This window comes from Ctenocephalides felis, unplaced genomic scaffold (genome assembly GCF_003426905.1).
Source record: "Ctenocephalides felis isolate EL2017-DRISC unplaced genomic scaffold, ASM342690v1 CF-g0.4_SCAFFOLD_01886, whole genome shotgun sequence".
NCBI classification, from domain to species: domain Eukaryota; kingdom Metazoa; phylum Arthropoda; class Insecta; order Siphonaptera; family Pulicidae; genus Ctenocephalides; species Ctenocephalides felis.
Window position 1 is genome coordinate 41,277,180 of NW_020538040.1, and position 15,813 is coordinate 41,292,992.

A 15,813-nucleotide genomic window follows, 5' to 3' on the forward strand; every position below is an offset into this window, starting at 1 on the left:
TTAGTTATGAGCAAATTATAAAATATTATAATTAATAAAGCTTTAAAATTGTGAAACTTTCCTGAGTAGTTTTTGCTTATTACGTTTTATAAATTACCTTAGAGAAATTTATTTTTAATCCAAAAATTACGTTAATGTTGCTGTGATGAGAACATTTACGATAGCATCAGAAGTTATTAAAACACGTAATAATAACAACCATAAGCGCTAAACTCTTGCATCATGTATATTTAGTTTCAGATTACTGAACTTTTTCCATTATAGTTTGCTACGTTTGCAAATTATATAGCGAGAAAATTCACACGTAAGTTTCCTTTATTATATTATCTTAATAAGAGAAGACAACAGAAGAGTGAGGTAGTTTAATAATATTTTTTTACTACTAAACTTTTGTGCGAAACTCAAAATCTACGCAGTGAAATTCATGCGAGTACACAAAAATACATGCATATATAATATACATATATATATATATATATATAATATATATATATATATATATATATATATATATATATATATATATATATATAAAGGCTTTCAATTCGGCTTGGCCGAGGTTTAATAATGCCAACAATTCATTGTGACGTCAAATCAAAATTCTTTTCATCTCTCTATAGGATAATTTTTTTAAATTAAAATTTCATATAAAAACGTTTATTATTTTAAAATAAAACTAGTAGTGCATGGCATCTTGTTTTAGGGCAAACGGTTGGAACTTTCCGTTACGTAATGAAATATTCGAGAAATTTTAAATGTTTTCGAATTATTATAAATACTGCAACTTTCATTATTGGTATAGATCAATTTCAAGTATATAAGTCAGTTTTAGAATTTTAGCTTGAATTAAAATTAAAATCCGAATCATTTTAGATATTAATTTTTTTTTTGAGAAATCAGTTTTTTTTTCAAATTAATTTTTTTTTGCCTTTGCCAAAAACTAATAAACATAAACAAAATATTTTTTGACTCATTCGAGTCGGATGCTCAGTTTTTTCAAAAACAGTAAATTTCATCACTTTTTGCTCTGTATATCCCCAGAAGGATGGACCTATCTTTGTCAAACAAGTATCAAATGTTTTTCGAATCAATCTAATAGGATGCCCCGTTCTCGTAGAAACCAAATTACCATTTTTTGCACGTTTTGCTTCGTATCTCCAAAACGGCTGGATCTGTCTTTGCCAAAAACTGATAAACACGTCACCGTATCAATAGAAACCGAATGCTTTTTGAATCATTCAAATCGGTTGATCTGTACGCCCAAAATTGTGGACAGAAAATGGTATCCACACACCGACATACATGAATTTCTTCTAAAGTATTCCAAAACGTTAAGAAACCTTTGAAACGTAAAGATATGCAACAATTTTCATATTCGATTTATTGACGATTATTATAACTTACCCTACGGGAAGTAAATAAAAAAAAAATCATAAAAGTTTTTTTATTTGTATCTCAAATGAATAATTGTAAATATTAATATATTTTTTGATTCGACGATTTGGTTGCTATATATCAGTCTTAATATATAATTTAAAATATAGGTGCCATAAAAAAGAAGAATTGCGTTATAAATTACGAATTTTTATGGGAAAAAATATTATTGCACTGTTTCGTCTTTTAATAGCCATCTTTTTTATCATGATAAATCATTTGCTAATTTGTCAAATTGATGTGTTGGTATAAGATTATATTTCAATTTTCCTTAATGGATGTTTGCCGAGTTTAAACATAAAGTGTACAACTAGCGTCGGGTATCCTACAGATGAATAATAAATTCTGCGGTGATATAAAATTCATAAAGGTAATATAATAAAAGACTAGTATATGGCATTGTGCCTAATGGCAAATAACTGGAACTTTCCAATATCTTCTGTGCGATTTTTAATCAAAAGATATTTATATAAATTCAAGAAGTATCATAATTGTTATGTTGTATTACATGTTTACATACTAATTTAAAATACAATGAAATAAAATGAGGTGTGAATTATTATTATATTGCTTCAATATCTTTCAATCAATATTTTTGCCACTTTTTTTAAAATGTAATGTGTTTATACCAACAAGTCTTTTTACTCGTATAACACTTAAGATAATTAAAATACCGAATAGATCTTTTTCCTTTGAATTTTTACTCTTTTTTGTATGAAACTAAACCATTTTTCAATCTTAATTAAATGCTATGAAATCATGATAAAATTAAAGGAAAATTTTATATTTGTAGTTTGACAAATAGTCATATTTGATTGTGATTTTTTGAAATGTTATTTAGAGTTTTAAAAGTTAAATCAAGAAAAAATGAGAATTAGCCTTGTATACTGCCACGTAGTTGTAAAATTCATGCATTAAACTTTCCCTCGATAACTCAGGTTGTTGGGTTATAATTTAACCCTTGTAGCTGTGGATTGTATTAAACACTGATTTGCTGATATATTATGAACTGTTGCAGTTCTTATTACAATCACTAATTTGTCACTAAGTTATAAGTGAAGACGAAAAATTTATTGGTTATTTATTATACATGTTAAGCGGACTTTACTTTTAAAGTAAACAACTAAGGGTAGCAACCATTCCGGGTAAAGCTTAATGCCCTAAAGGTTGTCACCTTTATGGCCAATATAATAAAACGAAAATACGTCCGAACAAGCCTCAATAACCAAAAAAATGGTTACAGTTTTCTCAAATCTCTCGATTTTACTTGAAGCTCATAAATTTTAAACTTCATAGCATAATATAATATATTTTATGGTGGTTCAATCAATCGTTCCACCCGTGCCGTTGATGTTGAGTTCTGAAACACCCTATATATAATAGATAGATAGATAGGTAGATATTTGTTATAAGTTAACAATTACAAAATAGCAATATTTGAATGACAATTGAAATCGTATACCTACTCTACATAAGAAGCTTTAAAAAATGTGCTAAAAATTGAACACCCACACCAGAATTAAAAGTTTAAAATGAACTTTGTTAACTTATTGTTAGGTCCAAAATTTTATATTACACTAGGGACATATAATTCATTCTGTAAATTTATACGACAAACTTTGAGATTTCTACTCTCTAAATTTTATCCATAATATAAATATATATGAATATATATATATATATATATATATATATATATATATATATATATCATATTTTTTTAAAAAAGCATTTGTAGTCAAGAATTGAGTATCGTGTACCGAAGAGGATCGAAAAGATCAAACTTCCACACGCAGATTTGAATGATTTATAAACGACAAAGGGTCAAGGCGCTCTCATGCTTATAAATTAAGCAATTACGAATCGAAGGAACAGTTTTCCTATTGAAATTACGCCTTGATCTTTTTCTATTGACATATAGTTCATTTAGTATGATTGTCATTGAAAAGTAAATAAGAAATTATATGAAGTAGTGGTAAACAGCGTGGGCTAACAACTACAAATTTTGGGTTTAGTCTCAACATTGTCAGCTCGGTATAAAGCAATTTTATATCATATTTTCATTTGAGGTTATAGTAAAAATGGCCTTTTGGGGACATTGCTGCAACATATGCACATAAGTATTATATATAAATCTAATATATACCGCTCTCCTCGTAAATAAGTAGAAAAAGTCTATAAACAGCTTATAGGACAAGTAATTATAAGTAGTTATTCTGGTTGCTGTTGAAACAAATGAAATCAATAATAATTAAAATTTAATTATGAATTATATGTTCAAATGGTGTAATGTATACACCTGGTTAACTTATGGGACAGTTCTGGATTTTCACCTCACATCCAGGATATTTTAGAAGCAATATTTGTCCAGGATTGTCCAATCACAAACTAAAAAAGTTATGATTTACTAAAGTAAATTATAAGGAAAATTGTTCCGAAAAATATGAAGTGTTGCACTCAGAAATACTGATTAAATAAATTGATTCATGTAAAAAACTGCATTTTATTATTCTTTAAATAGTATTTGATTAAAAAATAATAAAAAAAAAAGTATTTAAATAATTTAAATTAACTATCCTCCAATACAAAATGTCGCTCCGGATTTGAAATAAGAAAATGTTGTAACCTCAATAGTATAGGTACCAGTTGTTTCATTGTATTTACTGTTTTATTTCTTACCGAATTCAAAACACATATTTTGAATTAATGAATGGATGAATATTGATATAATTTTGGTTGCCGAGAATAGTTCGCCTAAACATGATTGTGTAAGATCTTGTTATCAAACGTATAATCTTCAATTCGGATCATTGCTAGCATGTTAATTTAGCTCATGAATAGTGATTTGTATTAATAACACGACAACCACGTAAATTACGTTTCTGATAATAGAATTTATCTACCTAGTTTTATTACTTACATATAAACTTTGGAGTAATATTTGAGCATAAACTTTGTGATATTGAATTATATTAGTTTGACAAGTAAGAAATTTTGTTATATAATTGTTAAAATATTACGGCACAATTATAATAAAAATTTATAAATTTAAATTTATCTATTGATATAAGTATAAGTACTAGTGGTGTGTGGCATCGTGCCTTAAGGCAAATTGCTAGTACTTCCCGTACCAAAAATTAAATTTTTTAAAAACTAGATTTTTGAAAAAATTTAAATTTTTGAAAGCAATCGCACTGCTTTAGCTGCATAGAGACGGAATATGGAAGCGCGTAAGCGCCGCGTCGCCGTCTAACGGACAAGCGATGTTACGGAACCCATAGATAAGTAAACAAAATTGATACACATTATTGAAATCACCATAAAATATCTGATAATTTGATGTGCATATGTCTAATGATCATTTTTGACCGCCAAATGACATAATTTACTACATCTTCAAAACCGCTAGACCTGCCTTCCCAGAAATTTAATCAGTTCTTCATCTTGTCAATGCTTTTTGAATTATTAAAATCGGACGCTATAAGAATAAATATTAATACAAGTATAAGTATAAATATGAATGCAAGTGTAAGTACAAGTATAAATACAAAGCCCAAAAATAAATACAAATACAGGCACAAGTATAAATACAGTACAAGCATAAGTATAAATACATGAGAAAGCATTACGAGTACAAGTATAAATACAAGAACAAGTATAAATACAAGTACAACTATAACTATAAGTATAACTATCAGTACAACTATAATTTTAACGATTAGTATAACTATAAATATAACTATGATCATAACTATAAATGTAAGTATAAGTTCTATAGCAATCAATAAAAATTCAAGTTCAATTCTCTATACACTAGATTATTCATAACTCCCTAAATTAATGGATTAAATATTTGTTTACTCAAGTTTTTGATATTTAAAATTGAGTTACTGAATATTTTAACTTTGAATTGTTTTTGAATGTAATTAGTAAGTAAGTTTCAAGATCTTCTTTAAGCACAATATCAACGCAGATGTGCCTTTGGTAAGTGAAGTAAAGAAATGGTGGTTAAAACATTTAACAATTTAACAATTTTAGAAACAAATATTAGTTAAAATTTGATTTCTTATTTTAGTAATCGTTTATTTCAGTAAAAAAATCATAGAACTAAACGTTCCTTTTCTAAAGATGGCAAAAAACACAAGATCGGAACACTAAAATATAACTGCATGAGGATTAAATATAGCTCTATTTAATTTCACACAAAAGCAAATAAAAAGCAAATTCAATTTATTCGAAAACAACAATGTCAAAAGTCAATTATTTCGTGTTTTCTTTAAGAATAATTTGTGTTTTACCCTGGAGACATTTAAAATTATACATTGAATTGAAATAAAAAAAAATTAAACATCAGATTTTCTAAGGTCGAAGTTTCTGATGCAATTTGCATCTGGCCCCCGGCGACAGCGCAAGCAATCTCCAGTAGACGGTTAAGTTGAATGTTTTGCTTTTGCAACACAAGGATGAGGCGTAAACACCTGTACACGACCGAAAACATATCGATTTTTTAGAATTAACGTTATCTATATTTTATTATCCATCCAATTAAATTTATCTAATAAATGTTCAAATATTCTTAAATAACAATAGTCATTATCATTGCAAGACATATAATAATACGCAAAAAGTTATTAAAATTATTGTAAACGAAGATCTTATTCAAATATTTAGTTTATATAATTCTTATAAATATTAGACAATGTTGCAATATTAATAATAATCTGTTTGAAAACATTCAGTATTCCTCGATTAGCCTTAAGGTACGTTGCCATACACGCCACTAGTTTATTTTTCATTTTATGTTTATTAATTTTTTCTGCACATATACAAAAATTTCATTCCGGAATAAACGTTTAACACAATTGAATCTTAATATTAAGCAGAATTCTTTTTTGGCATAGGCTCAAGTGTATCGTGATAAATATTTTATAAGCGCATACACATTTTCGGGTTATAGTAGAACATCCGGTTTGGCGGTTAGCACGCGCTTGGGATTCATAAAAGATCTTCATTAATAATTAGGACTTGTTTTACGGGAGACAGTTTTGTAGTGTGTTTTAAGATAAACATGAACCATTTGAATCGAAAGTAATTAGCGGACAACAATATAAAATCATTAATAAAATACCTGCCAGTAAAACGCCTGGATAAGTGAAATTTAAAGAAAACCAACCCTCATTCATTGGGATGCGATTAAGGACCTAATAACACGCACCGAAAAGGAAACTTGCAACACAAACAAAATCAAATCGAGCTTATAAAAAACAGTCAAGCATGAAATGAGTTCGTTTATTACATGTATTTAGAAAAACAAAAGTGGGATAAGTTTGATTAAGTTGTGCCCAGTAAAGAAATAATTTTGTATTATTTAAAATAAAGCAAAACGTATGGCATTTACTAAATCAAGATTTAAATGATTTCTAATTTTCTAATTTTTTATATTAAAATATATAAATTTTTACGTTTTTCAAAGATTACGTTTACGTTTATACATCAATAAGTATAATAATATCAAAATGTAACGAATGTACCTAAATTATTAACATTGGGTACTACTGATAAAACTGTTCATGAAGATACAGTCGTTATTGGTTACACCTACTTGATATTTTCCTTTTTGAGCGAAAACTTTGCAAAATTGCATTTATGCATTGTTTCTTCAAAAACCCATTGAAATTTCTTTTTAAAACTGAAGGAATTTTGCATAGGTACGACTAAGGCCTCAAGGAAGTTTTACTGGAAAATATATTGCTACCTATATTTTCAAGTAAAAGTTTATGTGACTACTGCTTGACATCACGATGTCCGAACTTAAAACTACTGAATGTAAGCCCATAGCTTTCATCACTAAGCCACAGATAACCTCATATTGGACAATTTTAAAATAAAAAAATTTGAAAACTTGTTTCAAATATGAAACTGAAGATATCAAATATTTGGATATAATATTTTCTTTAGGTAAGTTATAGTAATCGAAAAAAACAAAACGTTTCAAAAGTTTTTGGATATTTTGGCAAACCTCAAAAAAAATGATTGTATTTCAACCATTCAAGTTGCATTCAATTCGTTTTGATGGGGAGACATGCTGATTAGTTTTTCGCAAAGACAGGTAAAACCGTTTCGGAGATTTTGGGCAAAAAAACAAAAAATGCCAATTAAGTTTTTGAGGGAACGGAGCGTACAATTTGAATAATTCGTCAAACGTTTTATTTGTATTGATAGAACAAACAACTGCTTGAATTTTTGGAAAGACTGGTTTTAGACGATTTAGACATCCAATAAAAAAAAAGTAAAAAAATGCCACTTGGCGATCAAAAATGACCATTAGACATATGCACATCAAATTATCAGATATTTAAGAAATGAGTACAAATTTTGTTTACATTTCTATAGGTTTCGTATCAATCCTTGAACATCGTCTTCAAAAAAAAAAAAAAAATACGCATCACGATTGCTTTGAAAAAAATAATTAAGAATCTTCAAAAAAATGTCAAAATATAAAAAAATATTGAACATTTGTATAAAAAGTCAATTTTTCTCAAAAAATTCAAAATTGTCGAAAATCTATTTATAAAAAATTGATTCTTTTTAAATCATTTAAAGCATGATGCCATGCACCACCAGTTTTTCGTATGCTGCAGTCCGTGCTGCAAATTGGCAATTATTGGCAAATTGATTGTATGAACTAAAAAAAAATTATTTCAAATTTGAAGTAGAAACAAAAACAAAATATCTTCAAAGCTTAGTGCTTGTATGAGCGAGTACCTAGTGCGCGGACGATTTCACTGAACTCGAACCGAATCAATCAGAATGTTTCAGAGAAGGAAGCATCTTGAATTGATAACCAAGATACGATACAAAGGACGAGAGCAAAGTTTCTTTTGAATTCAGTTCGCGAAAGAAGTGTCCGCGAGACGATTCACAACTGACAATGCACGTTTTGTGAAACGTCGACGGAAAAGACCACGATCGTTTTTTATTATCTCCCGTAAGTTTAGCCACAGAAAGGATAGTGTCTAATATACAGAACTGTCACAAAAATCAATCAGGAGCCAGTCTGAAGAAGTAATTTATTCATTTTATCTAGCAATCAAGTCGCTTTTAATAACATCAAATATATATTCAATTATTCATATGTAACTGCCAGCATATGCAACTTGTTTTGCTCTGGAAATTTTTTGCCTAATTTGAAAAAGATAAATGAATATATCATGCAACTAGTGATAAGTGATTTTATGATAATTCCCAAGTTTTTGTCTGTATATTGATAAAACAAAAAACTTGTTAACAAACATCCATCCGAATATAAAAAAAAGAGTGCGGGTAAAGTTCATACGCGATTGAAGTAAAACTTATTTGCTACTGTACAAGATGGCATTTAAATAAAAATAACTACATCATATTTGAATTTGAATAATGTTTATTAGTAATATGATAACACTCGTGATGCACACATTTACTAGCGTCAACCATTATACATATTTATACAATTATAAATTATAAATTATATATTTATAATAGCATTAAAAATATGTATAATATTTAAAAACAATATTGTAATTAAAGTCATACTTCAAATAAGACATGATCGGTTTGCCATTGTAATGAACATTTAGAAATGAACATTCATTAGAGAAATGAATAATTGCTGATTAATAAATTCTATAATATTCGTTCACACAGTGGATTATGTTAAACAAAGCCTAAACAAATATTGTTTTCGTAACTTCACTCATCATGTATTTGTGTTTGAAGAACTTCATGTAAATAAAATTAACATACATTCATTGACTGCTTGTATTTTTTTACGTTTTCGCTGTAATATCTGTTTTGCCTAAAAATATTTTCCATTGTAATAACTTCGAAGATTTGTAGAAACTACGAATAATATAAAAATAATTTTTAATCAATAAACTTACTAATCATTAATCTTATTAATCAATATTTTCAAAGAACAGGGTAAAATATTCTTCTGATTCAAGCATTTTTTATTAAATCAAAATTTGTACTACGATGTAACTTTAAAATGTTTATATATCTATGCCGATTTCCTTGTTGATATCGGTACGCATACAACGACAGATTTCTATTCACATACGCGACGGCTAATCACAATCGACCCGTATAGAAATGATAACATCGAGAGCGAATGACAAATCATCAGCAGTCGACTCTTATCTTATCTTATCTGCTGTAACGCACTTCCGTTGCATTTGTACGGATTTACACCCTAGTCGCGCCTGAAGAAGTTTTACTTCAAAAAGCAAAAAAAGTAAGATATGTTTAAAAAAACAATTTAAAACAAAATTATACTTTTCTCAGCGGAAACAAAACACACAAACAGTTAATACACAACACAAAACAAAAACAACAAACAATACAATTGGTTTGGTTTTCACAATATAATTGCTCAAAATCAAATTGAACCTTTGTTAATCTACTTTTTCTATATGAAATTTAAAGTTATTTGACAATAATAATGCAAGCCGAAATTTTATGCAAGATCAATTTTGTAATACCTGTCAAAAATGACGCACCTGCACAATTCTGTTTACTCCGTCGGCCAAGGTACAGTATGACAATGCAGGGTGGTTTGCATGTCGAGACAAAGAAATGTATTAATATCATTTAAGTATGATTAATTTTTTTGATTATTTTTTTTAAACTTTTTCATGTTGATATATTATATCACATTAGTATTATAACTATTTATGAGTCAAGATTAATATATTTCAAAATTTATAATGAACTTTCTCACAATTTAAACATTTATGCTCGAGTTATTTTATACTCGATGCATCAAAGTTAGCTGTTACATTTTTTCTTTCAGCGTTATATTTTATAAATTACATTTTGAAATACTACCAACTATAGTTTTCTTACGGAACTTTCTTGTAGACGCCATAATTTCAATAACTATAAATACGACGACATTTCGAAACTTTCAAAAACTTTGTTTTGCCATTACTGTAAAAGTTTTATACCAACTGTAACCTGTGGACTTCTTCGTAACGCTCGTATATAATTAATTATTTTGCGCTCAAAAACGAGTTTGTACTATTAATCTATTGATTTAGACCAGTGATTCCCAAAGTGGTCCACATGGACCCCCAGGGGTCCATGTCAACTTTCAAGAGGTCCACGGCGGCAAAAACGAAATTTGGGGGTCCACGGCAGTGGATTACAATAAATACACCATGATAAAATCTATTTATTTACGTTAAACGATAATATAATACAAAGATTTACAATAAATCTTTTGATATAGTTGGCAATATTTAGAAATGATTCAAGAAGAAAAGAAAAAATACATATTTATATAAAGTGTGTAAGTTGTAGCATGTAGGCATTCGAGTTGTGGTTAAACTATATGCTGGCTGTTGAAAAGCTTAAGTTTGGTAAGATTTTTGCCCTTAGAATTTATAAATACCAAATATAGGGGTTTAAATGGCAATTTAACGAAGTGTGACATAGATACCACTTATTTGGATTCGATAAACAAAATTTTATTTGAATTTTAGTCCCTTCAGCAACGGATTTGGACTCAAGTGTTTTGAACTAAACTTTTAGATATTTAAATTACACAGGTAATTTTGTGCTTTGGTGGACAGTAAATTACAGATATAATTAACTTCCCGTAGGGTAAGTTATAGTAATCGCAAAAAAATCAAAAATGAAAATTTTTATATATCTTTACGTTTCAGAGGTTTCTGAATATTTTGGCATACCTTAGAAAAAAATGGATGTATGTGTGTGTGTGTGTGTGTGTGTGTATGTATGTATGTATGTATGTATGTATGTATGTATGTATGTATGTACGTGTGTGTATGTATGTGCGGATACAAATTTTCGTCGACGATTTCGGGAACACGAATCAACCGATTTGAATAATTCAAAAAACATTCGATTCGTATTGATAAGGAGACGTGCTGATTAGTTTTTGGCGAAGGCAGGTCCAGCCGTTCCGAAGATACGGGGCAAAAAGTGCCGAAAACGGTAACTCAGTTTTTAAGAGAACGGAGCGTTCGATTTGAATAATTCAAAAAACATTTCACTTGTATTGACAAGATGAAGAATTGATACAATTTTCATGATGGTAGGTCTAGCGGTTTCGGAGATATGGAGGAAAAAGTAAAAAAATGAGCCATTTGACGGTCAACAATGATCATTAGACATATGCACATCAAATTATCAGATATTTTATAGAGATTTTAACAATCAGTATACATTTTGTTAACATTCCTATGGGTCCGTACCAATGCTTATGCGTTAGACAGTGACGCGGCGCTTACGCGCTTTATATTTTGTCTCTATGCAGTTAAAGCAGTACAATTGCTTTGAAAAAAAATTCAGATCTTCCACAATATGTCAAAATAAAGAAAAAAAAATTTTTTTCAAAAAAAAAAAAAAATTAAAATATTTTTTTTTTTTTTTCAAAAAAAAGTAATTTTTTGTCCAATTTATAGTTACTCAAAAATCTTATTTTTTCAAAGCAAATTTTTTTCAAAAATGTTAATCGTTTTTTAAAAAAAAATTTTTTGGTACGGGAAGTTCCAGCAATTTGCCTTAAGGCACGATGCCTTAATTGCCTTAAGACAGAATTCCACTTACAGCTAGTTTATTTCTGGGTTGGTTATTGAAGAAAGTTGCTTATATGAAATGTTTACTGGGTTTGGTAGTGCTTAATGATGTTTCTGATTATTATAGCAGTTCTACCATCAGTTGTTCCACGTGGATTAATGTTGTAACTGGTTGCATGGCATCGTACCTTAAGGCAAATTGCTGGAACTTCCCGTACCGTGAATTAAATTTTTTAAAAAACTTTGAAATTTTTTTGAAAACATTAAAAAATAGATTTTTGAGAATTTTAAAATTTCGGAAAAAATTTGACTTTTTTGAAAAATTTGATTTTTTTTATATATCGATTTTTTTATATGTACTTTTAATTTTTCTGAAAATTTGAACTTTTTTTTAAAGCAATCGTGTTGCGTTGCTTTTAGAGATAAAATATCGAAGCGCGTAAGCGCCGCATCGCAGTCCAACGGACGACATTGATACGGAACCCATAGAAATGTCAACAAAAATTTATACTTATTATTAAAATCTCTATAAAATGTCTGATAATTTGATATGCATTTGTCTAATGATCATTTTTGACCGCCAAATGGCATTTTTTTTACTTTTTTCATTCGATCTATGAAACCGCTAGACCTGCCTTCGAAAAATTATTACACTATATATAAAAATGTTCATTTTCGATTTTTTTGCGATTACTATATTTTACCCTACGGGGAGTTAAAAATCAAATTTGCTTATTTAAAAAAAGTCTAAGTTAGTAAAGCGTATTTTCTAAAATAACATATGATCGATTCGATGATGTATTAAAAATAAATATAAAGCCGCTATTCATTACTTAAGTTTTGAAACTACACTCATTAATATATTTATCTTAGCAAAGTCCATTTTAAATTCATTTTGTTGCTTGATATATTAAGTTGAGCATAGGACGATCTGTTAATAGTATCACAAATAACAAATATATGTTACGTCAAAAAATAAAATAAAATAATAAAGTAAAATCATCAAAATCGGAAACAAAAAATTTTCATCCAAAATCGGAATACAATTCTTGACCCTAGGGTCATGCTATAATTTCAGTTTTTTCTTCTTTATTCGGCAAACGTTGAGAATATTAAAATGCAGTTCTTTTCATGTTATTTTAGCCCACAAGACAATTCACCTGACGTTTAATTGAAGCTTCTACGTGCCCGGAAAGTCTATGAAAAATTAAAAAAACTAACTAATTTTTCATCCATTTTTGGGCATTTTTACTCATGAAATCTTTAATCGATTATAACTTTTGAACAACTCATCATAGAACATTGATGATTTCAGGTGAAATATTCTAAATCAAGAGATCTTTTACCTAGTATAAAATTCTACATAGTATGAAATTTTTCAAAATACCTCTTGCCGTTCGCAAGATATACCCCAAAAACAGTTTCAAATTTTCAACTTTGAAACAGTTAAACGCCTATATCTCAAAAAATATTATACATAGGGTTATAAAAATATGTATCTGCAGGTGTAAAAATTTTTATGATAACTCCAACCGTTTCCGAGATATTCGCTAAAACCCAATCGCTCCTTGTCACATATTAAAAATGCGTTTTTCTCGAAAACTATTTGAAGTGCGACCGAAATTTTTTAATAGCATTTTCCTTATGTCATAAGGTATCAACATTATGAAAATCATCAAAATCGGAAACAAAAAATTTTCATCCAAAATCGGAATACAATACGTGACCCTAAGGGTCATGCTTAATTTCAGTTTTTTCTTATTTATTCGGCAACCATTGAGAATATTAAAATGCAGTTTTTTTCACGTTTTTCTAGCCCACAAGACAGTTCACCTGACGTTTGATTGAAGCTTCTACGTATCCGGGAAGTCTGTGAAAATTGAAAAAACTAACAAATTTTTCGTCCATTTTGAGCATTTTTTACTCATGAAATCTTTAAGCGCTCAAACTTTTGAACGATTCATCAGGATATTGATGTACCAGGCGAAATATTCTAAATCAAAAGATCTTTAACCCAGTGTAAAAAGTTTTAAGATACCTCTTACCAGGGCCGGCTTTAACACTACCAGCGCCCTGGGCGAGGTTTCTACGGCGCCCTCCACCTGCAATTTAAACCCATTTGGAAAAAAGAAAAACATCTAATGAAATAACCGTCATTTAAAAAAAAAAATTATTATAAAAGATAACCATTTATTACATAAACACTAATAGAATTTTACTTTTCTGGCCTTTCTATCAGCGAATTTTTTTATAAGATTGTCGAAGTCGATTTTTTCAGCAATTTCGTTTTCAATTGACAAAGTTGCTAAGTTTGTCAATCTAGATTGAGAAATCGCTGATCAAAGATAGGTTTTTATCAGCTTCAGCTTCGAAAAGCTCCGCTCCCCACTAGCAACCGTTACAGGTATAGTTAATAAAATTCGCAATGATATCCATACATTGGGATACAGTTCTTGTAAGTTGAAATCGTTGATGAAATTTAAAACAAAAATTGGAGTAACCACATTTTTATTAGGTAAAAAGGATGCCAGACTTATAAGTTCATCACACAACATACAACCATGTATGTCTGATTTAGAGTCATTGATTGAAATTAATATAGTGTCCAAAAGACAGTTGAAAAATTCAACCTCATTTTTTGGAGAAGTTATATGGTCATTGCGTGCAATTTCACCAGCTTGACGCATAATACGTCGAATTTTTTTGTAGCTCAAATTCAGATTTAATTTCTATTCTTTGGCCAATCCCTTCGCAGTTAAAATAGCGCTTTTAAAGCCCGTATTTCTGTAGTCTTCCAAAAAATTTCAGCATTTTTCAACATTTGTGTACATTTACAAGATCCATATCTGTTGACTGTAGAGATTTACTTACAACATTTATTTGATGAAGTATGTGATACCAACAACCAATGAAACTATGAAGCTGAAATCTTTAGTGGTTCGGCTAGAGTAGTAGCCTCTGAAACATTTGAACATCAGTTTTCTGAGTTTTAAGAGCCAAATAATCAAAGCATCATGGATAGTACTAACTTGATAACGGACTGCTTTAACACTACTTATTCTTGCTTCCCAATGAGTGTCACTGTGCTTTTTTATAGTATATAGTCCCAAGTGATCGGTTAGAATTTTCCATCGATGAACAGAAGCTGAGTGGTCTGAAATATCACCCTTCATAGCTAATCGCAAGTGCTCCTGCATGACTAGATCAAATTTGGCTAGTAGTTGTACTAAGCCTAAGAACTTTTCATTATTTGGCGTATATAGTTAGTCAGAAGTGCCTCTGAACGCCATATTGTTTTCGGCTAAATAAAGTGTAATATGCAAAAATCTAGACAAAACATTATTCCATCTTGTAGTTTCCTTTCTAATCAAGTGTTGCTCTTGGCAGTCTATTGTTTTTCCTATTTTTAATCGTAGTTCAGCTTCAATTCATGAAAGGTAAAACTTCTTATGAAAAGTGCTATTTTCATAATTTTTTAATATTTCAGTCAAGTATTTCCAGTTGTTATACCCTTCAGATACTAAATTCGACGTTGAGCTACTATCAAATAGTCTACAACAAAAACAATAAACTCGATCCTTAGAAACGGAGTAAATTAACCAACGGCGCTGAATTGTTTCATTGTTTGCAAGATTTTTTGTGAAATGAGATTTAGAGAAATGTCGGCCTGTATCATTCTTCGGATGAAAATCAATGTGAGTTTGCACTGGGCCACTAGTACAGGCCACTAGTGATCAATAATTTTGCCATTTCGAGTGACTGACCAAGTGGCCAAGTTCGCTGGCCAATGCGAATGAGC

At 29.2% G+C, this 15,813-nt stretch overlaps 1 protein-coding gene across 1 annotated transcript in view; it reads right to left on the reverse strand.

Moving 5' to 3' along the window:
- Positions 1–15,211, reverse strand: part of LOC113374971 — a 54,724-nt gene extending 39,513 nt beyond the window's left edge. Inside the window, exon 1 of the mRNA XM_026614926.1 lies at positions 15,044–15,211. Within this exon, the coding sequence (XP_026470711.1) occupies positions 15,044–15,211 (168 nt within the window). The remainder of the gene's footprint in view (positions 1–15,043) is intronic.
- Between the last annotated feature and the right edge of the window lie 602 nt (positions 15,212–15,813).